The 26,136-nt window shown below is 53.7% G+C and overlaps 1 protein-coding gene across 1 annotated transcript in view; it reads left to right on the top strand.

Moving 5' to 3' along the window:
• The first annotated feature begins 7,814 nt into the window (after positions 1-7,814).
• Positions 7,815-26,136, top strand: part of NOL6 (nucleolar protein 6) — a 28,816-nt gene continuing 10,494 nt past the window's right edge. Inside the window, exons 1-23 of the mRNA XM_038170938.2 lie at positions 7,815-7,830; positions 7,952-8,170; positions 9,047-9,163; positions 9,417-9,596; positions 10,176-10,344; positions 10,628-10,762; positions 10,886-11,049; positions 11,199-11,319; positions 11,520-11,578; positions 11,713-11,814; positions 12,306-12,421; positions 12,788-12,965; positions 13,344-13,466; positions 13,893-14,041; positions 14,743-14,818; positions 16,567-16,707; positions 16,975-17,092; positions 17,313-17,467; positions 17,679-17,842; positions 18,271-18,423; positions 19,371-19,468; positions 21,185-21,309; positions 21,456-21,545. Of these exons, the coding sequence (XP_038026866.1) occupies positions 7,822-7,830; positions 7,952-8,170; positions 9,047-9,163; positions 9,417-9,596; positions 10,176-10,344; positions 10,628-10,762; positions 10,886-11,049; positions 11,199-11,319; positions 11,520-11,578; positions 11,713-11,814; positions 12,306-12,421; positions 12,788-12,965; positions 13,344-13,466; positions 13,893-14,041; positions 14,743-14,818; positions 16,567-16,707; positions 16,975-17,092; positions 17,313-17,467; positions 17,679-17,842; positions 18,271-18,423; positions 19,371-19,468; positions 21,185-21,309; positions 21,456-21,545 (2,961 nt within the window). The 5' untranslated portion in view covers positions 7,815-7,821. The remainder of the gene's footprint in view (positions 7,831-7,951; positions 8,171-9,046; positions 9,164-9,416; positions 9,597-10,175; positions 10,345-10,627; positions 10,763-10,885; positions 11,050-11,198; positions 11,320-11,519; positions 11,579-11,712; positions 11,815-12,305; positions 12,422-12,787; positions 12,966-13,343; positions 13,467-13,892; positions 14,042-14,742; positions 14,819-16,566; positions 16,708-16,974; positions 17,093-17,312; positions 17,468-17,678; positions 17,843-18,270; positions 18,424-19,370; positions 19,469-21,184; positions 21,310-21,455; positions 21,546-26,136) is intronic.

Genomic DNA, 26,136 nt, shown 5'->3' with positions numbered 1-26,136 from the left:
CTTCTCTTGGCATCCATTTTTAATAGAGCTCCCTCTCTCTCTCTCTTTTTTTTTTTTTTTCTTCTTCTTTCTAAGTGCAATGCTGGTGAGCATTGCCAGGGCACTCAGTTCCTTCCCTTGGCAGCACAACACGTGCTCAGCTTCAGAAAAGCAGAGATTTCCCTAGAGTGAGGCATATTTTAATTTACCTGATCAATTATGAGCAACAGAAATTAGAAGGGAGAGTTTGGTAACATCATGCCTCACTTGTCCTTTAATGGGATAAAGCTGTTTCTTCCAGAGCCACCCCCAGCTGGGCTTGACGTGGTTATAAGGCATTTTGCTCTTTTTGTCTTCATATATGTGAAAATATTGTCCCATTCATTCTCCTGTTTGCTTCTGCTGCCTACCCTCCATTTCATTTACCCTCATCAACATCACGTCTTTCCTATAGTATAAAATATGTATACGTACATGCTTCCCTCATATCCACTTGCTGGCTGAAAATTTGTGGTAGCTGTCAAAGCGTCTGATACAAAGGCACAATGAAAATACCTTCCTATTACTCTTAATATTCTAATGATTAATAAATAATAGTAGTAAGAGGCATTTGGATTATACCCTCGTCTCCAGGCTTCGACTTTTGCTTAGCCCTCAAGTGCTTGGGCACCTGCACTCAGCTGCTTTGGTAGGTCCCTGCCAACTGAGCTATTCGATTCGTTTCGATTCATTTCGATTCATTTCGATGTGATTCTATCTTGTTCTGCAGCAGAGGAATGAGAGGGGAGATTTGGAAATTCCCACTGCCAGATCTCGGGCAGGTCTCCTTTTGCTCTCGCCTTATCTCACAGCCTTCAGGCTCGGTGTGTCAGCAGCTGGTGCTCTATCAAGGTCCTGCACCGTGTGAGTTCCCCCCCTTCCCCTATCTCCAGAGCCTGCCCAAGTGGCTCCCACTGGCGCTATCTCCTCTCCCCACCCTTCGGGAGATGCTTGCAGACCTCTGCAGCCAGATCATGTCCTGGGCCACCCTATGGTCCTAGCCCTACTGCTGGGGCTTTGCTGGTGCATGAGAGAGTCCTTCATCCCTCAGCATCACTTTGCTCTTCCAGCTCTTCACCCCTTACAGAGCATCTCTCTGTCCGTGTGCTCTGTCTATTTGGAAAGGCTTCCCTTGGTCATCCCCATGGGCTCTGTGCCCCATCCAGCCATGCTGGGCTAGGCTCCAGGGCCAGATTCATGAAAGTGGATAACAAACTTATCAGGACCGACGTGGTGTTTCAGTATTGGGCAACTGGGACCGCTTCACTGCCTGCGGTTACCTGATCCCAGCTCCTCTTACAGTACAAGGAGGCATTTGCAATGGCAAGCGGGGAGAGATGAGAATCACAACCAGCCCCGAAAAAAATCACCTTCATTTTCTTGGCTATAGAAATGATCCATCAAAACCAGTACCTCTCATCATGTTCACCTTTGGACAACCATGGAAGGATGTCAGAAGGTGCGATACTTCCCCAGAATAGTTCCCTGACCTCCGACAATTTTTGGTGACTCAGAGTCCCTGAGTCAGTGGTGTCTTTGTATGTAATAGTCTTCAGCAGATTTTTCTCCTGTGAATTTATTTGGTTATTTTTGAAGTTGAGTGAATTTTAAGCATTTGCAACATCCTGTGGCACACAGCTTCCCAGTCTAATGGACTGTTTGGGTGCAAAGTCATTTCCTTTGGCTTGCTTTGATCCTGCCTCCTACTAGGTTTTTTGATGCCCTTATCCTCATGTTGGAGGAGGTGATGAGCAATTCTTTCCTACCCAAGTGCTTTCTGCCTTTCATTATTTTGCAGGCTCTACCATAACGTTTCCCATGCACGTTTCTGGGGGACAGGAGAGTCCCATCCTGCACAGCCGTCCCTTCAATGGATGCTGAGACCTTAAGCTATTAGGATCACCTGAAGACGGCTTCCCTTTGGTCTCCATCCCTTTCATGACAAGCACCATGAGTCTCAGGTGCACCTCCACAGATTGTCTAAAAGACAAATCAAAAGAAAATGACCCAAAATGAGATGTCACCACTAAGGTGACTTCAAATTGTCCCCTGTCTGTGCTTTATCCCTTGGGTGCTAGTGCTGTCCTAAACTAGACTGCAGGACTGGGGGAACCCATCTCTGTGTGTTTGCTCACACACACAGGGGGCACAAAAAACCCTTGAGTGATAGCAGAGCACACAGAACAGTGGCACTTGCTGTTCCGGGGGCTTTAGGGTTTCTGTGGGGAACAAGAACCCATGACAAGAGCCTCCACACCCGCAGGACTGCTGCCAGCTGTTTCTGCAGAGGCAGAGCTTTCACGCCTGCTGTCTGCTAGCACCTCCTTGTGTGGACCCTCCAGTGGCTAGTAATGAGTTTGGTCCAACTTAGGTCCTTCTCCCAGCTGAGCTGCCTGATCCCACAGAGCACCTTTGAAAGGCCAGCATCTGGGGGTGAAGCTGTCTCCGTGGGTTCAAAGGAACAAAGAGGGATCTGGCAGGGACAGGCAGCGTGGTTGCATCATCTCTGTTTCCGTGGGAAGCGAGAGCAGAATGGGAACTGCGAAGGAGCTGCCTGACTGCCCGTGGCAGCCCTGGCTCAGCTCTCCTGCGCCCTGGCAAACCCTGCCACTGCTCTGCCTCAGTTTCCCCATGGGGTGAGCGAGGAGGATGGGGCACAGTGGTCTTGAAGGGCCATTGGGAGCTGGGACAAAGACAAAAAGAAATAGACTGGTTCAGTCTGAGCTAGTTACCATCATCATCATCACCCTCACCCTGCCAATGTTTTCCCTTCTTGCCCAGGTGGTCCCTTTGCCCTGGCACTGTTCACTCCAGCTCAGCTCTGTTTGCACTTCCCAGCCCCATGACAGCCAGTGCCACTTGAAATGAGGGAAGGATGGAGGGACAGAGGGGGCACCGAGTGCCTTGGCACTGGGAGGTTTAAGCCATGGGTAAATAAATGCCACATTTGCATGTTCCTGGCTCTCTCCACTACATCCAGTCTCAGGAGCTGCCTTGGAGATTGATTTTTTTTTTTTTAATGGAACAATATTCCACTGAAGGGAGATTGCTGAGGGCTGTTTTTGTGGGATCAAAAAAAAACATCACTGACAACGCATTGCACTAATGTGAGAGGTCTGAGCTTCACGGGTCCTTCCCCTCCCTTGGTGTCCCTGTTGTGATTTTTGGAGGCTGCAGGTTGTTTCTTAGGACCAGAAAAAAAAAAAAAAAAAAAAGGAAAAAAAGAAAAAAAAAAAAAGGAAAGGTTTCTCCTCCCTGTTGCTATGTGTAAAGCCCACAGCAACAGCAGGGAAATCAGGCAGACTTGCTCTCTAGCCTGTCACAGAAAGCAAGCCAAAAGCAAGCAGAAAATAAAAACAAGGACGCAAAACCATCTATGCAAAAAGCAAACAGGCAATTTAAAAGGAGGCAGATGCTGCTAGTATGCTATGAAACATGTGAGCTTGCCATCAGCTCTCTTTGTGCAATTCAGGTCACCCAAGTTTTGCGATAAAGCTGTCGGAGCTGCTGGCTTCGGGCAGTCACCACCAGTACATATGGATTATTTAAGTCACAACCAGTATGTATGGATTATTTAAGTCCTCTCTAATTTTATGACCTTTTGGGTATTTTTTTTTTCTGTTTGTAAGTGGAGCATGTAACACACTCTCTGAGAGCACAACCCACTTGTGAGGGCTCTGGATGTTGTGGGATCCTGAACCCCGGTGCTGGGGACCTCGCACAGCTCCTGCACTGCTGTTGCTGAGATTTGCAGTGTGTGCTCCAGCAGAGCGGGCAGGTGAGGCTTCCCGAAGCAGGTCACCATCCTGCCATGTCATGTGTGACAGGGGTGCTGGTGAGACGCAGCAGGGGACCAACAGCCCGTCCTCCCTATAGAGACCTGAGCCCTTCAGCCTGTCACTGTAGGGGGACTCAGGGCTGGGCACTTGAAATGACTTTAAAAAGGAACTAGAAATGACTTTAGAAAGAAGAGAGGCCTGTTTAATCCCACAGTGAACTGCAGCTTCTGTGGGGAGAAAACAGTCCCCACCTCTCTCAGGAGAGGAAGCAAGGTCCTTGGGTGGCCAGACCATGGCTTTCTGTGGCCATGGTGTGGCCAAAGGGGTCAGGGGCTGGATGCAAAGTTCTGGTAGGGAGTGCTCCGGGCAGGAGATGGCTTTGCCTGTGGGAAGTGTGGGACATCTGTGGGTGATGCTGCGGGACCCCCATGTCCCAGCCCATCTGGTTTTGGTTGGGGGCCCTGTCCCCTTCCTCAGTGTCACCTCTATGTACGTGCATGCTGGTGGCACAAAAAGGTGGGCACATGGGTCCCCTTAAAAAACCAAAACCAAAATCAAAACTAAAACCAAAACCATAAACAACCTTAGGAATGATGGCCACAAATGAGCACCAGGCTTTTTGTTTTGCAAAACATAATGGTATGGTGGGCAACACCAGCCCCCTTTAATCTCCTGCAAATCCCAATTTTTGGACACCAGAGATCCCTGTTGTGGTTTGGTGCTGCCACTGTCCTCTTCACACCCCAGGGGAAAAGACACCTTGAGAGGACAGCCCTGCTCCACCAGCATGGGTGAACCCAGCGAGAAACAGGCACAAACAGAAATAACCCAAATAGGCAGGGGAGGAAACTCAGCCCTAGTTATTGGCCCCACCAGCACTGTTATTTCACGGGAGATATTTCTGGTACCTCCTGCTTATCCTGGCGTGTGGCAGGAGGCTGTGTGCCCCTGTGCAGTTTCTATCTGGGTGGAACAAAGAGATGGGCTGTGGTTGCCCTGGGAAGGGCTGGTGGCCACAGACCTCCTGGGATTTGGGGTAGGACACAGCGTCAGGTATTTGGGTGACTTGGCCGAGAACAGCTGATGATAGCCAGGGGCTGTGTCATGGCTTCTTTAGTGCAATTTAGCTGTTTTTAAGGAAGTATGCATGTTGTTTGGGGGAGTTCTGTCATTTGTAAGATGCCATGCTGACTGCGGTGTCCGGACAGCTGCTGGTGATGAAGGATTTCCCCAGGGGCATGCTGATGCCGGCTCTCCCTCCACCTGCACCTCCTAGGAAAGGATCAGCTCAGGGACACCACACCAAGGAAACTGCTAGGCTCCAGGGGATGGAGCCAGGGGACAGATCCCTCCCATTCCCGGGTGTGGGGCCAGGGCACGGCCAGACAGAAGATCCTGTGGCTTTTTGGGCAAGTGGGAGGTTGTGGTGGAAGGCGAGCAGCGCCTGTGAGGGCGGGCACAGGGAGTGGCATGCTGTGAAGTAATTTTTGATGATGATTATTAGTATTAGCATTTAAGAATGGGGCGTAATTAATGACTCGCCAGGTGCTGAAATACCTTGTTAAATAGCCTCTTGCAGGAAAGGCGTCACCTGCACTGCTGCAGGGCTGGCCGGGCCGCCCCGGGACAGCACGTGTGTATGTATACGTAAGTGTATATGCTCTGTGTGTACGTGTGTGCTACCAAAGGGAGTTTGTTTTGGGGTGGGGGTTACAAGGGAATGCCGTGGCACTTCCACTGGTGACACCAGTGGGCATCCCAGCCACCCACCCAGAGCTGCAGCTCGCTCCCTGGTGGCACAGTCCATCGTCCCCTGTCACTCTCAAGCAGCACAGGGACATGACCTTGTGGGCAATGATGATTAAACGAGTTTTACCAGCCCTCCTAAAAATGCCAAGCAGGGCTGTAATTACCCCCACCCTGAATCAGAGGGGGCCCGACCCCACAGGTATGCCCACAGCAGCCAGAGGTGTCAGGCAGTGAATCGTGGGGTCAGGACACAGGGAAATGGAAATCTGGGAGAGGAGCGGAGCTGAACCATGGGATCCTGGCACATCAGTGATGGGAGGGAAGGGGAGGAAGGAGCACTCCTCCAGATCTGTTTCTTTCAGAAGCACAGAGGATGAATTCCTGCTGAGGTAGGAGCTGACACCGTAATTCACGCTCAGCAGAGTCACGGGGCCAGTCCACAAGAATTACTTGCAAAACTGGCTGGGAGTTAGGCATCCGTGCTAGCTGGAAGTCATTCTTTGCAGGTGATGTCGGGATCCGAGGGAGTGCGGGGGAGCACGTGCACATGGATGCACAAACAATGTTTGTGTACCCACCAGCAGGGCAAACCCAGGGGACCTGACCTGGGCTGATGAGATGGAGGAAGAAGTGATTTGGTGTAATAATAAACAAAAAATGTCTCTGACAATGGGTATGTGAGGGATGCAGCCCTTTTACTAAAAGGAAATGATGCCCTGCTCCAGGCATGGACTCAGCACTGGGGTTTGCTGGGCAGAGATGCCATGTGGTGGTGGCAGGAGGAAGCAGGGCTCAGCAAGGCAAAAAACAGGCACTGGTGGATGCCTGATTCCCAAATCTGTGACCTCCCACTAGGGGACGCATATGGGATGGGCCTTCAAATACCCTGACAACCCAAATCTAGCTGGACCCAAGGTTTGGAGCTGTTTCTGCAAAGGCACCATCTTAAAGGGAATATTTCTCCTGCTCCAGTAACCCACTTGTAGGCTGCAGCCAGCCCAGCCTCGCTGCCCTTGCTTGCCTAGCCTTGCAGGAGTTTCCCCATGCAAGCTGGGCTCTGCAGTTTTGCCTTGTGCTCTCTGCAGATTACATGTGGGATGCCCACCCTGACAAACTGTGAAGTAGTGCACCCCTGGCTGCTCTGAGCTCATCCTTCCCAGGAGTATACTGGCAATGCTGCCTGTGGCCTGACTCCTTTGGGAAACAAAGCTATTTTCTGTGTGTGTGGAAAACTTCAGGTGTAGTATTTTTGCAGTAACTGTTTGGTCAGAAATCCTCGCGCCAGAAGCCACGCTCAGCTCCTGCTGAACTACCTGAGGCACCACTTGGTAGGACAGGGCTGTTACACCCAGCCCGTCCATGTGGTCAGAGCAAAACCACCTCTGCTGTCTGCCAGGCAGATCAGAGCGGGACCTGGGTCACCCCTCGTCCTTGATTTTGGGGTTGTTTGGGGACCAAGCTGCTCAGGTGCAAGTGTTACGGTGCCTCCTGCTCCAGGCTGGGTTGAAAATCACTGTGGGATGATTTTTGTGAGGAAGGGTTGGCTGTTCTGCCTGGAAATTAGGAACCAGCAGAGAGCTGCAAACACCAGCCTGAGCACTTCAACAGGATGAACTAGGAGCAACACACTAATTATGTGAGGAAAAACACCCAAAACCCTGCTCTGGGAGAACTTTGGAGATGGACAAAGCTGAAGGAGACAAACGGAGAGCTGGAGCCAAGCTGAGGGTGCCCCATGGTGCTGGGACTGTGGCAGTGATGCAGCTGTGGGTGGTTTGTTGCAAACTTTATGTAAGTTCATGAAAACTTTAGGGTGCGTAGGGGCATTAAAGGTTTTTATTTAAAGGCTGGATGTGGTGCCTGGGGACTAGTGGGTGACATTGGGGGTCAGGCACGGTTGGAGGACACCATTCTGGGGCCAGCCTTGGTCTTGGGGAACACCTTTAGTGACTCTGTGCCTGTATGGTTTGACGTCTGAGGGGCCAGACCAGACCACAACATCCCCACAGCGCTGCCCTCAGCCCCATCAAACCCCCCAAAAACCCAAAAAACCCCAAACTGCCCCATTTTGCCCCCCCCCCAGCACGACCCGCCGCAAAGCGACGACGAGCCGCCCCTCCCTCTCACACAAACTTAGCGGGGGGGCGGGACGGGAGGAGGAGTCGACCAATCAGAAGCCCGAAACGGTGGGCACGGACCAATGGGAGGGCGGCGGGAGGGCACTAGCGGGGTGCGCTGCGCCACGCGGGGCGCTGAGGGGAAGGAGGCGGCGGCCATGATGGCGGTGAGGGGGCGGCCTGAGGGGGGCTGGGGGCGGCATGAGGGGGGCTGAGGGGGCCGAGGGCGGCCGGCGGGGCCGGGATCAGCGCCCCGAGCCCCGGGACCATGCTGGGTTCTCCCCGCAGGGCTTCAAGGAGCCGGCAGAAGCAGCGGAGGCGGAGCAGGGCTCGCAGCCCCCCGGGAGAGGCGCTGCCCGCGGTAGGAAGAGGCCGGCCCCGGCCCCGGCCCCGGCCCCGTCAGGGCGGCTGAGCAGGGCCGAGCTGTACGAGCCGCCCAGCAGCGAGGAGCTGAACCGCCTGAAGGAGACGGAGGATCTGTTCCACTCCAGCCTGCTGCGCCTGCAGGTGAGATCTGCCTCTCCTGAGGGCTCCGGGGGGGTTTTGAGGGGTTTTGGGGGGATTTTGGAGGGTTTTGGGGGCAGTGCCAGGCTGTGAGCAGGCTGCGGAGCTCTCCTGGCCTGTCCCCTGCAGGAGCTGGGCTGGGGAACAGCGGGCATGGGGCAGGGACAAAGCCTAAGCTTCATGAGACTTCCAACATATTCTTGGGATCTCGGTTCTTGTTGCCACCCCACCCTCGGCTTTTTGCTTCATTTATTGCTTTAAAGCTGAACGTTTCCAGCAGGTGGTTGCAGTGTGTTGGGAGCATGAGTTCCACATCTTGCAGTGCGGTGACTTGTCAGGGAGTAACACTGCCACGTGCACCCGTCTGCTGCAAGACTTTTGAATGGGACAGGAGGGTTTTTTGTGTTCCAGGAAAACAAACAGCTTGTGTGAGGAGGGGGTGTTACATAAATAGTGCCTGGTGGCCCTCACACCTTTGGTTTTTATAAGGGGCACCCCCTATTTCATGATTGCTTGTTAATTTTGGTAGCAGGATCTCTAGGACCTCATTCACGATGTGAACTTGTAGGGTTGCTTCTTGGAGCTGGCACTTTGTCATGCAAAAACTTTTCTGAGAGTAAAGCCCGTGACTGTCATTCCAGCTTTTCATGGCAGGGCCTCACATAGAAGTAGGTGGAATGGAGCTGACTTCCATTTGGCACTTCACAGGAGAGGGCAGGAGCTTCTGCCTGTGAGCTGACTGTTCTCCCAGCTCTGAGATGAGTTTTTGCAGAGACCCAGGCGTTGTCCAGCACAACTTGCTACCTTCTTTGCCTTTTTACCATCAGTGGTGCAGTTCTAGTGTTGCAGCTGCTTTTCACAGTCCCCTTTCCCCTGCAGATTGAAGAACTTCTGAAGGAGGTTACACTGAAGGAGACGAAGAAGAAGAAGATTGATGCCTTCCTCCATGAAATTAACAGCCTGCTGAGTGCCATCCCGGAGACCTCGGAAAGTGATGTAGGTCCCAGGGGGCTGGGGGAGGCAGCGAGGCCCCTGTGTGGAGCAGGCTCTGCTGAGGACAGAACCAGTTCCCCATGAGAAGTTTAGGGACAGAAAAAATACTGCCTTGCTTTACGTTGGCAGGGTCTTCAAGTTCTGGGTGCTGGTGCCTGCCAGCTCAGGGCAGCGCTGTGTGGGAGGAGGGGTCTTGCTCTGTGCCCATCTGCTCTCGGTGATGCTTACAGCCTTTATTTCTCTTGCCTGTCCCCAGCTCACTGACCAGTCGTGGCTCCCCGGGGACGTGAAGGTGCCGTTCCTGCAGGTGCCTTTTGACGTGAAGGGCAAGTTCCGCTTCCTGCCCCCAGCCCAGCTGAGCGTGGTGGGCAGCTACCTGCTGGGCACCTGCATCAAGCCCGAGATCAACGTGGACGTGGCTGTCACCATGCCACGGGTGAGTCTGGCTGTGCCTGAGCTGAGCCCCATCTCCTCCTGTCCCCTGTGGTCCTGTCCTTGTGATTCCTGACACGGACACACAGCTTGGCAGCTTCTGTGAGGATCTGGGGAGTGAGGCTTCAATGCTCACGCTGTTCAGAGTTTCAGTGGCTTTGGATTTAGCTCCTCATGATGATCTTCATGCCCTCTGCCTGGGCTGAACTTCTCCCATGTTGCTGGGGAAGTAGGATATTCTCTGGCTTTCAGTGCCATTGCACTTCTGCCCCTGGTGCCAAGTCTGTGTTAGAGGGAGCCTCTTGTTTGCAGGCTCTTATCGGTCTAGAGCTGCCTCCTCTTGCTGTCCAGTGTGGCTCTGATGGGCTTTGAGAAGATGCAAAGCGCTGTTAGGCTGCACAGCTCCTCTCTGTGATCCTACAGCCTGATGAACCAGCAACAAGGCAGCGTTCCTCACTGACCTGGAGCTCTCTCAGGCCATAGCTGTGTGTCAGAGATATGGGGAGTTGTGGATGTGGTACCTTGGGCTTAATTGGGCTCTGCGTGCAGGAGGGCTGAGATTTTCCTGTCCCTCCCCTTGCAGGAAGTCTTCCAGGACAAAGACAACCTGAACCAGCGCTACCACCGCAAGAGAGCTCTGTACCTGTCCCACATTGCCCACCACTTCTCCAAGGAGAAGCTCTTTGGCAGCGTGAAGTTTGCCTACATGAACAGCAGCCATCTCAAGCCCATCCTGCTCCTCAGGCCCCAAGGTAGAGCCTTCACCTTCCTCCAGCAGAGGGATCCTTGCAGTTGGTGATACATTTCTCAGCTTTGCTCCCAGTTCTCCCTCCTCTCTTCCATCACCCATCCTCATCCTGTGAGGTCTCTTCCCTTCCTATGGTTCCTGAGCCTCTTCCCCAGCCTTGCTGGCTTGCCCACCCTCAGAGAGCAAAGCAGACCCTACATAAACACAGCTCTGTCTGGCACTGTCCTTCCTGTCCGGTTTCCTCACCCCTGCTCCCTGTTACCTTCGCCCTCCTTCGGTGCTTACAGGCAAGGATGAGAAGCTGGTTACTGTGCGACTTCACGCCTGTCCTGCCCTGGGTTTCTTCAAGCTGAGCCGCTTCCACCCTAGCAAGAACAACGTCCGGACAGCCTGGTTCATGGAGCAGAGCGCCCCCAAAGAAGGTAGGACCTGGGCTGGGGGAGCACGAGGCTGCTCGTTGCACCTGGAGCTGGGCTTGCTGCAGCCCTTCTCTGCGAGTAGGAGGCTTTTGGTTGGATCCAACATGTTACCATCTCCTTGCACAGGAGCCCCTGAGCCACCCACCCCACACTACAACAACTCCATCCTCTGCGACACGGTGCTGCTGTCCCACCTGCAGTTCTTGTCCGCCGCCGCCACCGACTTCCCGGGCATGAAGGATGGCATCGCCCTTCTCAAAGTGTGGCTGAACCAGAGGCAGCTCAACAAGGTGAGGGCTGGGCTGGGCTCTGTTCATGTGGCCAACGTGCCCTTGGCCTCTTCTCCCTTCCTGGGGTGGAAGGGGGATGGTTTGGCCCCACTGGGTGGTTTGCTCGGCTTTTAGTGCCTCACTGAGCTCTTGCTGACTTGTTTCCACAGGGCTTGGGATGCTTCAGCGGCTTCCTTGTCTCCATGCTGGTTGGGTACCTGCTGATGAAACGCAAGATTGTCAGGGTGATGAGCGGGTACCAGGTGCTGAGAAACGTCCTGCAGTTTCTGGGTGAGTTTCCAGGGGCCTCTGAGGGCAGGGGCAGCTCGGTGTCAGCAGAGTCTCTGCACGAAGCCTGAGCAGTGGAGGAGGGGAGGGGGTTATAGCTCTTCTCCTTCTGCTGAGCCCCTGTGGGTGGGATGGACAGGAGGGGATGTGACAGGAGGGGATGCAGATGGCAGCGTGACTTGTTCCTTCCCCTTTGCCCACAGCCACCACTGACCTGAGCGTGACGGGGATCAGCCTTGCGAAGGACACAGATGACTCCCTGGTGAGCAACTGGCTGTGCTGCTGGCGCTGCTGGGCAGGGACGTGCCCTGTGTGGGGCTGTGGGATGGCAGTGAGGTGGTGGTTGGTGCTCTGGTGTCTGTGCTGTGGCTCTGAACGCTTTCTCTGCTCTTCCAGCCTGCCCTGGCTGACTTCCACCAGGCGTTTGAAGTGGTCTTTGTGGATCCCTCCGGGCTGGTGAACCTCTGTGCGGATATGACTGCTAGCAAATACCACCAGGTACCTGCAGGTCATCAGGGCATCTTAGGAGAGAGCTGAGGCACACAGAGTGGTTGGGTGTCTCAGAGAGGGCCGTTGGATGCGGGGAGGGCGTTCAGATCTGCATTTCTAGCTTTTAACACCTCTCCTCGGCTCTGAAGCTTAGGAGTGAATTTTAAGATCTGGATTTATTGCTTTTAAGATCTGGATTTATTGCTCCATGTGTGGGCACCTTCAGATGAAGCCAAACAACTGTTCAGCAGGGAAAAATTGTTTTGGAGCAGAAAAACCCACTTTTATGGCAGGGACATCAAGGAGGGGTGTCTAGCCAGCAGCATAGTGTGCAGTCAGGTGAACAGCAGATAAGGATGGAGGCCGTCTAGCCTTGGGGTCTGCTGGGGACCACAGAGCTGGGGAGGCTGTGGCTTACTGGGGGGCACTGGTCACAGCTGTTGGAGGGATTTGGTTTCCTCTTCCCCTCCTATTCACTCCTGCTTTGTCTCCTTGCTCAGGTTCAGCTGGAAGCCAAGCGCTCCATGGAAATTCTGGATGACAGGATGGTGGATGGCTTCCAGGCGCTGCTCATGACCCCAAAGCCCATGCTCAGAACCTTTGACCACGTCTTCCAGTGAGTCTCCTCGTGCTGCTGGGGTGGTGCTGAGGGAGCCTCTTCAGGGAGGAATGGGCTGCTTCTAGTTTCTGACCAGGGTGTGGATTTGGACCTGTCAGGTGGGAGATGGCCCTGGTAGCTCTGGGATAGATGTTGGTGCCTCTTCTGTTTGTTCTTTCCACTTTTATTGCCTAGGTAGCTTCCCAGGAGGAGGGTGGGAATGCTTTGGCCTGAGATGCCAAAGCACAGTGCTTCTTGTAGCCCCTGTCCTGTTCTGGGACCCTCTGCTCCTTCACTTTACCCATCCTTTAGCATCTCTCTCTCTCTCAGAAGGGATTTGGTGGAGGAGGCAGAGGTGTGTGACTGGCTTTTCTCTTCCTCTAGCCTGAAGCACGTCTCCAAGCTGCAAAGTGCCTGCAAGAAGATGGAGCTGCTGAACGAGCTGATGGATCGTGGTGGGAACTACGTGGCCGCAGCCCTTCCCTTCGTCGTCTCACTGCTGGCCCGTGGGCTGGCTGGAAGAGCTCTGCTCGTGGCGCACTCCTTGCCTCAGACCCCTGAGGTAACACAGTGGGCAGTGACACTCAATCCTTTGCTGCTCGTGGGGTCTTGTACATCCCTCGTGGCACTGCTGGGTGCAGGGAGAGGGTTTTTACTCACAGGGGAGGAGGTGGGCCTGTCCCCTTTGTGTGGGAACGTAGGACCTGGGGCACGAGGTGCAGCTGGGATGTTTGGTCTAGGTAGAAGTTGTGGCCCAGCAGTAGGTCAAGGTGAAGGCAGCCGGCTTTCTCACTGGGAAGCCTGTTAAGACCTTCCCTGTCTGTGCCCGTCTGGGCACCTGAGAGCATGTCCTGTGTGGCAGGGGGTTTATCTACCCTGGCAGACACTGCTCCAGCAAGGCCATCTCTCCACGTGCTTCATGTTCCCTGTTTCCTCTCAGTGGCCGATCGATGCTGAACCCCCAAAGCACAAGGATGTCGGGCCCCTGACATTTGGGCTCCTGTTTCTTCCGGAGTTTGCTACCAGCACACTGGAGAAGGGACCGCAAGCTGATCGCCCTGAGGTGAGGGGAGTTCTCCCTGTGTGGGGTGGTGGTGGGTGGGGGGCATTGGTGGTTTTGGGGATGCCATGTGTGATGCTGTGTGCCTGCTATGGACAAACCATTGTGGGTCAAGGATGAGAGCACTGCTGAGCTGCTGGTGCTGGCTGTGAGATGTCAGTGACGTGACATGACGGCCTCTTGGTGTGTGAAGGGTAATGGTCGAGCAGGGATGAGTGGGAAGGGAGTGTGGGATGTCGAAGAAGCAGTGGGAGACCCGAGCTTGTTCCACCCATCCTGGGGCTTCCATTTGGTTAAAGGAAACGAGGAGTGGAGCAGAGCTGGCGCCCTGCTGTGGCTGCAGGTGGTGCTGGCAGTCAGGGCACCACTTGGACCAGTCCCAGCAGTGGCCCATACCCGTGGCCTGCCTTGGCCAATGTCTCCCTTCAGGCCGTGGACTTCCGGACCTTCTGGGGGGAGAAGTCTGAGCTGCGGCGGTTCCAGGATGGCACCATATGCGAGGCAGTGGTGTGGGAGGCCAGCACTGTCTGTCAGAAACGCCTCATCCCTGAGCAGATTGTCAGGCACCTGCTGAAGCTGTAAGTAGCACCGAGTGGTAGCAGGGGCTGGGTGAAGTGTGGCTGTGCGGGGGGCTGCTGCTGTTCTCCCTGTTCTCTGCCGTGACTGTGGTAATCCTGCCGTCATACTTGTGCTTTGGGGAGGCTGTGGGTCACCTCAGCTCAGTGAAATGTGGAAGTCATTTCAGCATTGTGGTCTGGATACTGCTGGCTGCTTCCTAGGAGAAGATGCAAGGAGACATTGATGTCCTGCCTTCGTGTCCCAGCATCCCCCTGACTATTTATTGTTGGCAGAGCTGCAAGGTCTCAATGGCTTCTCCTCCCAGGATATTTCATGGAATTGGCTGACACCTTGTGGTAGTTAACGAGGTTTGCTCTCCCAAGAGCACATGCAGTAGAATTTCAGACCTGCTAAAAACAAGACCTTCTTGCATAGGGGAAAACAAAGGTTGCCTGGTCCTCTTATTCTGACTCAAGTTGGGGTTCTGTGAGGAAAGACTGTGTTAGCAGCATTAGCTTTGAATCCTGTGAGGCTGCGCATGTTGCCGTGCTGCTTTGAGTTGCTAATTTGGGCACAGGAGGAACACAAAAATACAGGTCTCTTCACTGTGGCCTTTCTGTGCGGAGGGATTGGACTGACCCTTACCTGCACAGCCAGCAGTGTCAGGGTGGATGGGGTGAGGAGCCCCGGCTCTAATGCTCTGTTGTCCCTCTTCATACAGGCACGCTGATATTCCTGAGTCGTCCATCTGCTACACAGGAGCACTGCTGGACTCTGTGATCAAGATTGGGAAAGAGGTAGAGTTGCTCCCCAAATGCAGGGAGTGTTTCCTTGTCTCAGGGAAGGGAAGTATGGGAAGAGCTGTAGGGAGGTCATCTCTGCTGCGTGGACCTGAGGTACCTGGGTGCTTCCCAGGGTGCTTGTGTGCACTACATCTGCATCATCTAAGGATACACTGTGGTCCCACTGTGCTCTGGCTGCACCTTTTCACCTCCCGCATCCTTCAGGGCACTGGCCAGGCTCTCCTTTGCCTTCATCCTGCAGATCCACCTGGGAAACCCAGGAGAAAGATCTTTCCTGTCTTGGTGCAAAGTCCTGATCATGCACACCTAGCGCTCCCTAGTGCTGCAGCTGATTGTGCACTTGAAACAAAGAATGTCACTTTGAGACAGAAAAAGATGGGTCATGTAGGCTGGGAAATGTCTCCATCTGTGCGTCTTTCCAGCTTCTGGAAACTTAAAGCCTGGAGATGAGCTGTGGGCAATTTGGCACCACTTTGCTGGTGTTTGGTAAAACCAGGGACTTTTACCTGGTTCTTAAATGGGGGAGGAAACTTTTCTTTCTCCTTAAGAGTTAAGGGGAACAGACATTACCAAAAGAGTTTCTTGCATGGGGACCATTCTGAAGTCCAGCTTGGCCATGTGAATTTAGCCTCAGCTGCAGTCTGGGCAGAGCCACTTGTCAGATTTTGGACAAAATGCTAATTTGTACAGCTTGCTGTGTGGTGAGGCAGCAAAATCTCTGCACCATGTCCCTGCAGGCTAGCCTGGGTTGAGCAGGGGCGATAAATCCGTTGGTGAGAGGATGCACTTTTCAGGTCCTGAGGGCCTTTTAGGAGTCTGATTGTAACCAGTCCTTGTGGAATGAAGTAGAAATCTGCTCTTGCATGCAGGGCTCTGGGCAGGGGCATCTCTGCTCTTCCAGCTGCTCATGTGCAGGCATCCTGGGGTTCTGGGGTGGTGGAGGGATGTGGTGGATGAGGGGAGATGGGTGGTGCAGCTAGCTCTAGGGATAGGCAGCCTCCCCTGGGCCAGAGTTTGTCATTTGTGGTGTGCCCTGCAGAGGGTGCTGCTGCTCTGCTGTAAAGCTTGGGCAGGTCAAATGCACACAACTTGATTCGTCTGTCTGAACTGAGCTGTTCAGCATCAGTGATGTCTCTTCCTCATTTCAAGCTTTTCTCGTGTGATTCAGGGTGGTGGAAGCTGCAAGGGCAGCAGCAGTTCTTCTTTTAGTGCTCCTTAAACATGCTCCCCAGGGTTCCTGAGATGATCTGGATATTTTCTGCCCTTGCTTTTGCCATGCTTTGCATCTCTGCCTTGGCTAAGAGCGTAGTCAGAGCAGCTTTTTGTTAATTGTTGCCTCTGCTGATGCTCCAATAACCAGATGAGATGCAGCAGCAGAGCTCTTGCCTTGTCAATTTGTGATCTCTTTACCCCAAATCACTCCCAGCTTCTCCTTTTCTAGGCAGAAAGTTGGCAGTAGAGGTCTTGTGCAAGACACTAAGGCAGCAACAGGAAATCATTTCACTTCTGTCTTGAAATGCATCTAGGATGCCTGCAGCTGCTGGGGAGCTGCAGACAGATTTGTTTTGGTCTTCCCTCTCTCATTTACCTTCCTGTCTTTCTGAGCACCTCTGTCAGGTGCTGCTCTTGGACAAAAGTCCTAGCTCTTTGACCTCAATGCTAGCTGCAGGTGAGGCAGGGTGGGCACCTGTGCTACAGAATTGGGAGAGGCAACTGCAGAGGTGCTCTCTGTGTGTCCGCAGGATTCGGGGACCGGCGAGGAGGCCATGGTCAGCATCGTCTGCTCCTACGATGACCTGAGCCGCAAGCTGTGGAACCTGGAGGGGCTGCCGCTGACGGTGACGGCTGTGCAGGGTGTCCACCCGGCCCTCCGCTACACTGACGTGAGTGTCCCTGGGCACAGCCCCCGTGGGGGTGGTTTGTAAGGGGTTTGGGGTAGCCTCTGGCCCTGTTTGGGTTTTGGGAAAGAATCAGTGGTTCTTCCGTAGCCACTGAGAGCCCTTGGGGTGGTGCAGTGTCTCCTCTCTGCTGTCCCACCCCTAGGGCTGAGTACACAAGTTTCTAAGCTCTTTGTGTTGGGGGCTGGGGTGTGCAGTGCTGTGGGGTTTCTGCTCCCTGTTCTCAGTGCCCTGGTGGCTGCTGTCTCGCAGGTCTTCCCTCCTATTCCCATGAAGCCGATTTATTCCTTCCATAAGCAAATCAGGACCAAGCGCTTGCTGCTTCCTTCGGAGGAGAAGCCCTGCCCAGCCTACATTGCTCCTATGAAAAGTAAGTGAGGAGATACGTGAGCAGGAGAAGATTTGGGGGGGGGAAGCGGAGGGAAGCAACGATGCTGACACCGTCACCCCTGCATTTGTGTCCTGTAGGCGGGACCAGAGCTCCAGCTCCTCTTGCTCCCCCGCCATAACCTCTAAGTCCCAGCCACCCCCAGCGAGCACCCTGTCCCTGCGTGGGGCTCACTGGCCTCCTGTTGTCCCTTTGCATCCAGTCATCTGTCACATGGAAGGCAGCGGCCGCTGGCCGCAGGACAAGGAAGCCATCAAGCGCATCAAGGCAGCTTTCCACCTCCAGCTGGCCGAGCTCCTCCAGCAGCAGCACCAGCTGATCTGCAGGCCTGCGGTCACCCACACGGACGTGTACAAGGTAGGGGCACGTGGGAGCTTCCTCCAGAGCTGTGGGCTGAGGGTGTTGTGGTACCGGGGGATATGCAGGGGGTTATGGAGGTGATCACAACCAGGATTCAGGTGCAAGGCCCACCAGGAAGAATGGGAAGACTGGACTGATGTGTTCACGGACCACAGCAGCCTGGTTGTATTGCCACCAAGCCTGACCTGTGCTTCCCTCCCCATCCCAGGATGGCTATGTTTTCCGTCTCCAAGTTGCCTACCACCGAGAGCCCCTGATTCTCAAGGAAGTGGTTACCCCAGAAGGGATGGTGAAGTACGAGGACACAGAGGAGTCTCAGCAGCTGGAGCTGGAGACGTTGCATCGGCCCTATCTAACCAGCTCCCTGCACGGGTACGTGAGGCAGAGGGCATGGGGCAGGCAGAAAGGGGCCAGGAGCCCCTGTGGAGATGCCCTTTGATGATGGAGGGTGGTGGTGTGGTGAGGAGCTTGCTGTGGGAAGTAGTTTTTCAGCTTGCCTTGTGAGCTGGTGAGGGAGGAGAGAGGAGAGCTGGTTGTCCCTGTTGTCACATCAAAGGTCACCAACGTGGGGAGACAAACACCAAAGAGCAGTATGATTAGAGGGGAACGTGTAGCAGCATTTCCACTTTGTTCCCTCTAAAATCTCAGCACCCACAGAATGCTCTGTGCTTGTGGTGCTGGACACGTGTTTCCAGCAGGTGTTTATCCTTCTCTTCCCTCCTGCTGAATGCAGAAAGGGTGTTTTGGGTCGTGGGATGTGTCTGTTGAACACTCACAGGTATTTGTCTGCCTTCTTGCAGGCTCCAGCAGCAGCACCCCGTCTTTGGCAGCTCCTGCCGGCTTGCCAAGCGCTGGGTCAGCGCTCAGCTCCTGAGTGACAGCATCTCTGAGGAGTGTGTGGACCTTCTTGTGGCCTCTCTCTTCCTCCATCCAGCCCCTTTCACACCGCCCAGGTGAGGATGAGGAGCATGAGCTGGCCTGGTGGGAACTTGGAGCCTTTTTCTTTACCTGGGATGAAGGAGGCATGGGGTGGCCTCTGGGTGCTGGTGGTACAGCTGCTGTGTTTAATTTTTCTTGAGGATTGGCAGGGCTCTTTATCCCAGGGCTGACAGTGGGGGAATTGGGGTGAGGGCCAGCACGCTGGCCCTCCTGGGTTCCCTGGGAGGGATGTTACAGCAGTGCTGGTGGCTGCAGCTCGTGTTTGTCCTGGAAGGAACTCCCGAGGGAAGGGCAGAAGGTCAGCTACTGAAAGCTGAACGGAGCTGTGTGTTGGTAAATAATCCCTGGGGATCAATTGCTTACTGGCCTCTGGCAGGTGGGCTGGATACAGCTCGGAGGGAGTGAAATGAAGTTAAAGGCTGTCTTTGTGCTCCGTGTGGAGCCAAAAGGTTACGCTAACCTGTGCTCAGGATCCGGCTTCCTTCCCCAAAACAGGAGGAGTAATTGCCTGATGCCTGGAAAGCTTTACTTGTCTCCTAAAATAGCCTGCTAGCAAGAGCCCTACCTTCCCAGATGTCTCGTTTTGCGAGCACGTTGTGCTGCAGCGAGGCAGGCACAGTGCAAGCTTGGCCAGCATCGTACAGAGCTGCCCTGGAGATGGGAGCAGCCCTGCCTCTGGTTCACCCTTGCTCCATTCCCACCTGTCCATGTTTTGGGAGATGCAGGGACAGTGTCTCAACTTCTGATGGTTTCTTCTGTGTGGAGAGGGAGGAACAAAGGGGAAAGACTTTCCTCAGGGCCCTGGAGAAGGGGAAGCACCTCATACTCTCACCTTGAGCATCCCTTCCCGGGCTGCGTATGGCCTGGGCACCACTAAATCACTCCCAAACCCTGTTCCTGCCAAGCTGCCAGGCCGGGGGAGCAAATGCCAGTGTTGAACTGTTTTTTGTCTTGTCTGCAGCTCTCCCCAGGTCGGGTTCCTGCGCTTCCTCAACCTGCTGGTGACCTTTGACTGGAACAACAACCCCCTCATCGTCAACCTGAATGCCGGCCTCACAGGTGAGCAGGCAGCACGTGGGCCGGGGCTGTGGGAGAGCTGTGGTGTGAGGGTGCTGAGCCCTCCTTTGAGCAGCCCCTGGGTTTTTGGATATGTGAGGACTCCCAGGTTTCTGCATGGAACATGGAGATTTTCTATCCATTTCCTCTTCTGCTGGGTTTAACCTGGCTTTGGAGTTGGGTTGTGGCTTTGAGAGCCCCACTGAGCAGCCTACATCACAGGGGCTATATGCTGGTTCCCATTTGTGAGACACACAGGGAAAAAGGGCTACAGTCCTCTACTGTTTGTTATCTCTTGAGCTTTGAGGATTTCCTGGTAAATGTCTCTGGTTTCCAAAGGAACATTCTGGCACATCCAAGTGGACCTATGCCCTACGCTCTTATTATTTTGTCTGTTGATCATCTTTTAGGTACCAGCTGTCTCTTCCTGCGAGCCAGAAGAGACCATGGGATTGCCTTAGCTTTGTTGGGGTGCCAGGGTGGGTGGATAGCAACAGTTAGTGTTTAAAGCTGATTTATAAGAGAAGGAAAAGCTGCTTGGGAGTGTGGGCAGGCTCATGGAGGGAGCAGCTGTTTCTGTGGGTTTCAGCACTCCTCCAGTTTTCTCTTTTTTGGGAGAATGGGTTTTCAAAACTGATATTTTTCTGCACTCCGGCTTCTTTTAATGAACAAAATGGGAAGTGTTTTTGGCCAAAGAGCTGTTTCTTCCATTTAGAAACAAAGCAGAAGACTCTTCAGGTGCAAACTCTCTCATTAGCTTATAACGTGAGCTCCAGCGACTGCAACTTGAGCTGTGTCTGGGCCCACGTGAGAGCGCCTGGGTGAATTCAGAGCTAAGGTCCACCCAGCCATGTGTCCTGTCTCCAAAATTCCTTGTTGGCAGATGCAAAGCGAAGCACAAGATCAGAGCAAGTGCAGAGCTGATGCTCCCCTTGCTTCTCTCCCAGCCGCTGGCAGTGTTTTTTGGTGCTTGTTTCTCTGCTGTGGAGGTCTGTCCTCTGTCCTGGAGGGCTTGGTGAGAGCCACCCACTGCTTTCCATGCAGAACCACTGGTGTGGCTCAGCCCCAGGATCATCTGGCTCTATATGGCAGCAGAGCAGGGCTGAGGCACGGTGGGAAGGGACAGAAGACAGCTGCACTGCTGGGCTCAACACCTTCAAACCTTCCTGGGCTGCAGCCACCCTCATAGCACGCCCTGGTTTTACATGTGGAGGGATTATGTGCCCCACAGCCTCTGGCCAGCAGTGTGCTGAGAGTTGGGATGCACCCAGTTGGGTGTCGGCACACTTTCTGTTTAGCTGATGAGAAAAAAGAGGAAATATCCTGCCCCTAGTTTAAAATGTGCTGGGAAGTACCCAGGCTGGGCTTGCAAGGAAAAAAAGGCTCATTGAAAACTAAAAAAATCTGTCTGGTAGTGGGGCTGTGGGGGAAGAAAGGTGACCTAGAGAATTCTTCTCTTCAGTGGCCTCCTGTCTCTATGTAAATGGCTGTAATTTTTCCCTCGTGCTTCTACACACTCTCCACGGTCAGCAGCACATTCCTCTGCAGCTCGTTTTGCAAAGTCTGCAGGGCACTGAGGTCTGGAGTTCGGATCAGAGGGCAGGAAAAGTTAAAAGCATCTTGCACCACCCTTTTCTGGACTGTGACACATGGGCACAGAGGCTGGTGGAGGGCTGTGGGTGCAGCAGAGCATCTCACCCAGCTGCCTGCCCTCTGCAGATGCTGACTGCACAGAGATCAGGAACAAGTTCATGGCCGCTCGCTCTCGCCTCCCCGTCATGTTCATCGCCACCCCCAAAGACCAGTGGAGCTCGGTGTGGACACGAGAGCAACCCTCAGCACAGGTGAGCTGGGGCTCCAGATCCGTGCCTTGTGGTGTCTGGGGCATGTCCCTACTCCCGGTGTTGGGGGGAGCTCCGACAGCCCTGTGGGTGGCTGGTGTTCCCCCTCCATCCATGTGTTTCACCCTGAAGCTCTTTTTCCTCCCCAGATCCTGCAGCGCCTTCTCGTGCTGGCCGCAGAGTCTCTCCGGACCCTGGAGGAGCAGCTCATGGACCCGCTCGGCAGCCAGGACGTAAAGGTAATCCTTTGGGGCCCCACACGAAGGTTTTTGGGTTCTGGCAAAGCAGATGGGAGAGGAGTTTGACATGGAGAAGCTCCAGCCATCGCCATGTGGGCTGGAGGCTGCCCCCTCCAGTCCTGCCCCTGTGTGCAGGCATGTGTGCATAACCTGAGCTCCCAACCTCTCCCCAACTCCTGCAGTGGGGGAACGGCTCATCCTGGCTCCTAACATGCCCTGGGGCTTTGCAAAACATCATTTGCTTCTTCCCAGCCTTGACCCTTCTGGTTTAACCTTAGCAGAGCTCGGCAGCAGGCACTGTTGCAGGACTTCTTCTGATGGCATTTAGGTTTGGGTGAGCTTGCTGGTGTCTTGACAATGGGAGAGGAGTTGGAATCAAGCTGGTCTGAGCTGTTGGGGTGAAGAATAGGAAGTGCTGGGAGGGAAGAGCTCTGGGAAAATCCACCTTGCAGCATTTCACACTGTCTCAGTGTGGGGTTTTACTGCCATTTGGAAAAGATTAGGGAGTGAAGGGGAGGAAAAGTTAGGCTCCTCTGTGTACCTGGACTGTGGTCCTTCAGCAGCAATGAAATCCAAGTCATTGCATCTTCTCTGCGTAGGGAGCAAGCTGAGATGTGGAAATCGTGTTTTCTTCTACTCCTTTCAGGTGTATTAGTGCCCTCATCTATAAAACAGGAGCCCTTGATTTTTGCCTGTAAAGCTGCAGAGGAGCACAGCTGAGGTGTGAAGGGCTGCTGGGCCAAGTGCTGCTGATTTTGGCAGCGCTGTGCTGTGTTTAAGGGTGGCAGGTGCTGGCCAAGAACCATGAATGGCTTCGCTTGTTTTACCTCCTCCCCTGGCTGCCGGTGCTGTTGCAGTTGGGCCCTTCCCCGTGGTGATGGCAGTGACACGAGGAGGCGGCTGGTCGGAGGAGACCCTTGTGTGGCAGTTAGGGGCAGGGCTCAGAGCTGCATCCTGCTCCTTTCCACATCCTTTTTTGCTGCTGACCCTGCTGGGCATTTGGGATGTTCTGGGAGCCCTTTTCATTGAACCCAACAGGTCAGGAGAGATGATGGCATAAAGGGACAAGGGCAGAAGAGCAGAGGCTTGCTTCAGGGTACAGCTACGTTCCTTGCATCCAAGGGATGCGCTGCTTTCTAGTGATGAGCTGCGCAGAGCCTTTCCACACTCCCTGAGCCACGTAACTGCGCCATCTGCTCTTTTTGGGAGCCCATTGTGGGACGGAGGAAGAGGAAGATGATAACAGGCAGAACAGGCGGTAACTACTCTTCCTTTCCGTGTCAGGGCCAGGCCAAATCCAGCTTGAAAAGGATCCAGGATGTTGTGTGATATGGTGATTATTGCCTGTCCTCAGCGTGAATCCGCAGCTGCCTGCCACTTTGCTCCCGGGTGGGATGGGTGGGACCTCCTGCTCCTACACAGCAGGGACAGGGACCTCGGGATGCTGTCTGTCTGTCTATCCCGGGGGAGACAGCCTGTACCTGAGCTGGAGGCTGAGAAGGGTCAGGGCTGAGGCTGCGGGGTTGGGGTGCAGCCTTAGTGGGGATGTTTCCCGTAGTGATTGAGAGGGGAAGCTGCAGGGCTGGTTTATTTCAGGCTTGTGTTCATCCTTATGCTGCTTTCCACCTAGATTTGCCTGGACTGTCTTGTTGTTCCTCTGTGTTCCCTCTCTGGAATTAGCATTATGGCCAGCTGTGATATTTTGGCAGCCTTTGTGTATCTTTATGGGATCTAATGTCCATTTTGGTCACGTTCCCAGGACAGGGGTGGGTGTCTCTGAGCAGCCCCTTGGGGGGAAGCCCGTGCTAGTAGCTTCTTGTTCCTTGCGTTATTATTTATTACTGAAGGAAACAAACCTGCTGGCTCCCAGTGCCTTTGAAAAGATGGGTTTATCTGCAGCACTCCCTGTACTATGGAAAACGTGGTGTGTGAGTGATGTTAAATGAGGGAAGAAAAGAGGTTTTGGCCTGGCTGGAAAGTGGACTTGTCCAGTGTAGTGTTTCCCGTTCAACAGTGAGTATGATGCCACTGATGATGCTGTGGCCCTTCTCCAGCCACAAGAGTGACACTTTATTTTCTTGCATGTAGGATGTCAGCAGGGTGTCCTGAACCCCCATGTATGTAGGGACTTGCTTTGGGCCCAGGTTGGGTTACCAGCTCCTGAGGAGAGCAGAGGGGCTTGAGGGAAAAGGTTTTTATGGGGGCTGAGAGCTGGAGTGGCTTAAAGTCAGTCCCTGGCTCTGCCACTGGCTTGTGCTTTCACTGTGGCCACATCACTTAATCCCACTATGAGGGGAGGCTGCTCACTCTCTTCTTGAGCTGCAAACTGTCTGTTTGATGTGAATTGAATGACAAACCCCACAAAGCTTCCTCCCTCCTTCACCTGCCAGCTTGGCTGTACGGGAGTGTGCTGGGAAGCACAGGCACATTTATTCCATCTTCCTCCCCCTCCTAGCTGCAGCCCCTGCGTATAGAGTTCCTTATTCCAAACACTGGGCTTTTAACATCAGGCTTTGTGCCTGGTTAAGCTGCTCAGGGTAAAATACGCAGCTTCTCTGAGAGTCAAGTGCTGTTGGGGATGGAGGGAGCTGCAGCCCTTCCAGCTCCCTCTGTAGATCCTCTGTAGCTGCTGGGCCCTCTGTGCCAGGGAAGGGGGCTGGCCTGTGGTGAGCAGAGCTTCAGCCATAGTCTGTGAAGAAGGAAATAAACTTGCTATTTAAAAAAAAAAAAAAAGGCAGAAATTCCTGGTCTTCCAGTGACATCCAGCAGCACCTCTAGGAGGCTTTGGCTTCTACACTTGAGTCTGACTGACCCCAGGGTGGTGAAGATTTTGGTAGGACACCAGCAGCTGCTTCAGGAAGGCTTTGTTTTAATTTGAGTGGAGGAGAAAGGCCATACACTTCTTATCCTGCTTCATTTTCTGTGTTTTTGCTTGTTAGGTTAAAACATCATTTACTTAAATGGATGAGGGGGGATCCAGGCACACTTACCTGCCCTTTTAAGGGAGGTATGTCGGCCTCTGAGGGGAGCTTGTTTTGGCGTGCCAAGTCCTAGCTTAGGCAGCTGAAGCAGAGAGGACTTGAAAAGCCAAGCCGTGGTTAGTTATGACAGAGTCACATTCTGGAGGGGCTTTTTTTTCATGTTCAGGCAGTGAAAAAGACTTTTTGACGTGGCTTTCACTTCTGCTGTGTTTTTTGCTGGAAGTATTACAGAGGTGAGATCTGCTTGCATGGGGACAGTGCCCGCTACAGGGCTGTAAAATGATTTTGTCTTTGCTCATCTCATTGCTTTGTTGTGTGAATGCTCCCAGGCCAGCTGAAAACAGCGGGTGTGTTCAGGCAGCCCTTACCTGGGGAGTCATGTGTGGTGAAACAAAGCAGTGCTGCCATTTGGATGGCATTGTTTGCTTGGAGGCTGGGAAGTGGACCTGGGAGAAATCTCAGGGGAATGCTGCTTCCCTGGCTCAGACTCACCCCAGCCACCTGCTGCTTGTCAGTTGTCCTGGGGTGAAGCAAGTTGAGAAATAAAAACAACCCAGAGGTAAGGAGAGGTGTCCCTGCAGCCTCTGGTCAGGCCCAAAGCCTTATTTTGGGTGGCAGCTTGGCCAAGTTTACCTTAGGCTGGCGTTAGGCTTTGCTGGGGTGGGTCTGAGCTGCCCTGGGGCTGGGCTTGGCTTGGGGCTGGATGTCTGAGCCCTGGTGTGATGGGGTGAGGAGGAGGAGGAGGAGGCTGTATGGGTGAGAAGTGGCTGGTGTGCTGCAGTTGCAATAGGGACCTGTGATCAAAACTGCAGGTTTGAGGTGAGCCAGAGGGCTGTAGCTCCCCAAAGAAGCTGTTGCATGTCCATAGCATCCTCCTAATCCTTCAATTCGACCTCTCTGGTCCTCCTTCCCACCCAGTTCTTCTTGTTTGTTGCAGCAAAATTATTTCTCCTCCCTCTGGCCTGTACAGCTGTCCTTCATTTTCCTTAGGGATAAATTTGTGACAGTGTTTCCAGAGCTGCTAACCTTTTTGTAAACAAAATGTGGGGCTGGGAGGAGGGGAGAAAACTTGCTGAGGCAACTTGGAGTTGCTTCTCACATGTCTACCAGTGGGCTTTTTTTTTTTAATTTGCTTTTATATTTGGGTCACTTGGGGATGTGCCTCTTCTCCTGTGGATGCAGAGATGGGTTTGTGAGCTCTGTGTCTGTGCTCTCACAGGGATACAATAAGCCACAGGCGTCATCTGGGTGGAAAGGCAGCTCTGAGTGGATTAGGGCTGGGATTTGATGCTGGTCACTGGTGTTGTTCGTGTGTGTTCCTTGGCCTGGCTATAAGCCAGCCCGAAGCAGTGGGTTTTCTGACAGTGCTGTGCTGAGCAGTGTCCAGTGGCTCTGTTTGTGTCCCCATGTCACTTACTCCACAAAAATGTACAGGCAGGTTTAAGTTTTCCATTTGAATACAATTGCATCCAGAGTGCCTGATGCCTCCTGCCCAAATATTTGTGTCTGGGATTGTTCTCTTCCATTAATGGGGTCTGTTCTCATCCTCTGCTCGTTGGAAGATGCTGCTGCCCTTTGGGACAACCTCCTGGACAGACGGGACTGTCCTG

The sequence above is a fragment of the Anas platyrhynchos genome, chromosome Z, assembly GCF_047663525.1.
Source record: "Anas platyrhynchos isolate ZD024472 breed Pekin duck chromosome Z, IASCAAS_PekinDuck_T2T, whole genome shotgun sequence".
Taxonomy (NCBI): domain Eukaryota; kingdom Metazoa; phylum Chordata; class Aves; order Anseriformes; family Anatidae; genus Anas; species Anas platyrhynchos.
The sequence above is the reverse complement of the archived record's forward strand: the minus strand, read 5'-3'. Positions and strand labels throughout refer to the sequence as shown.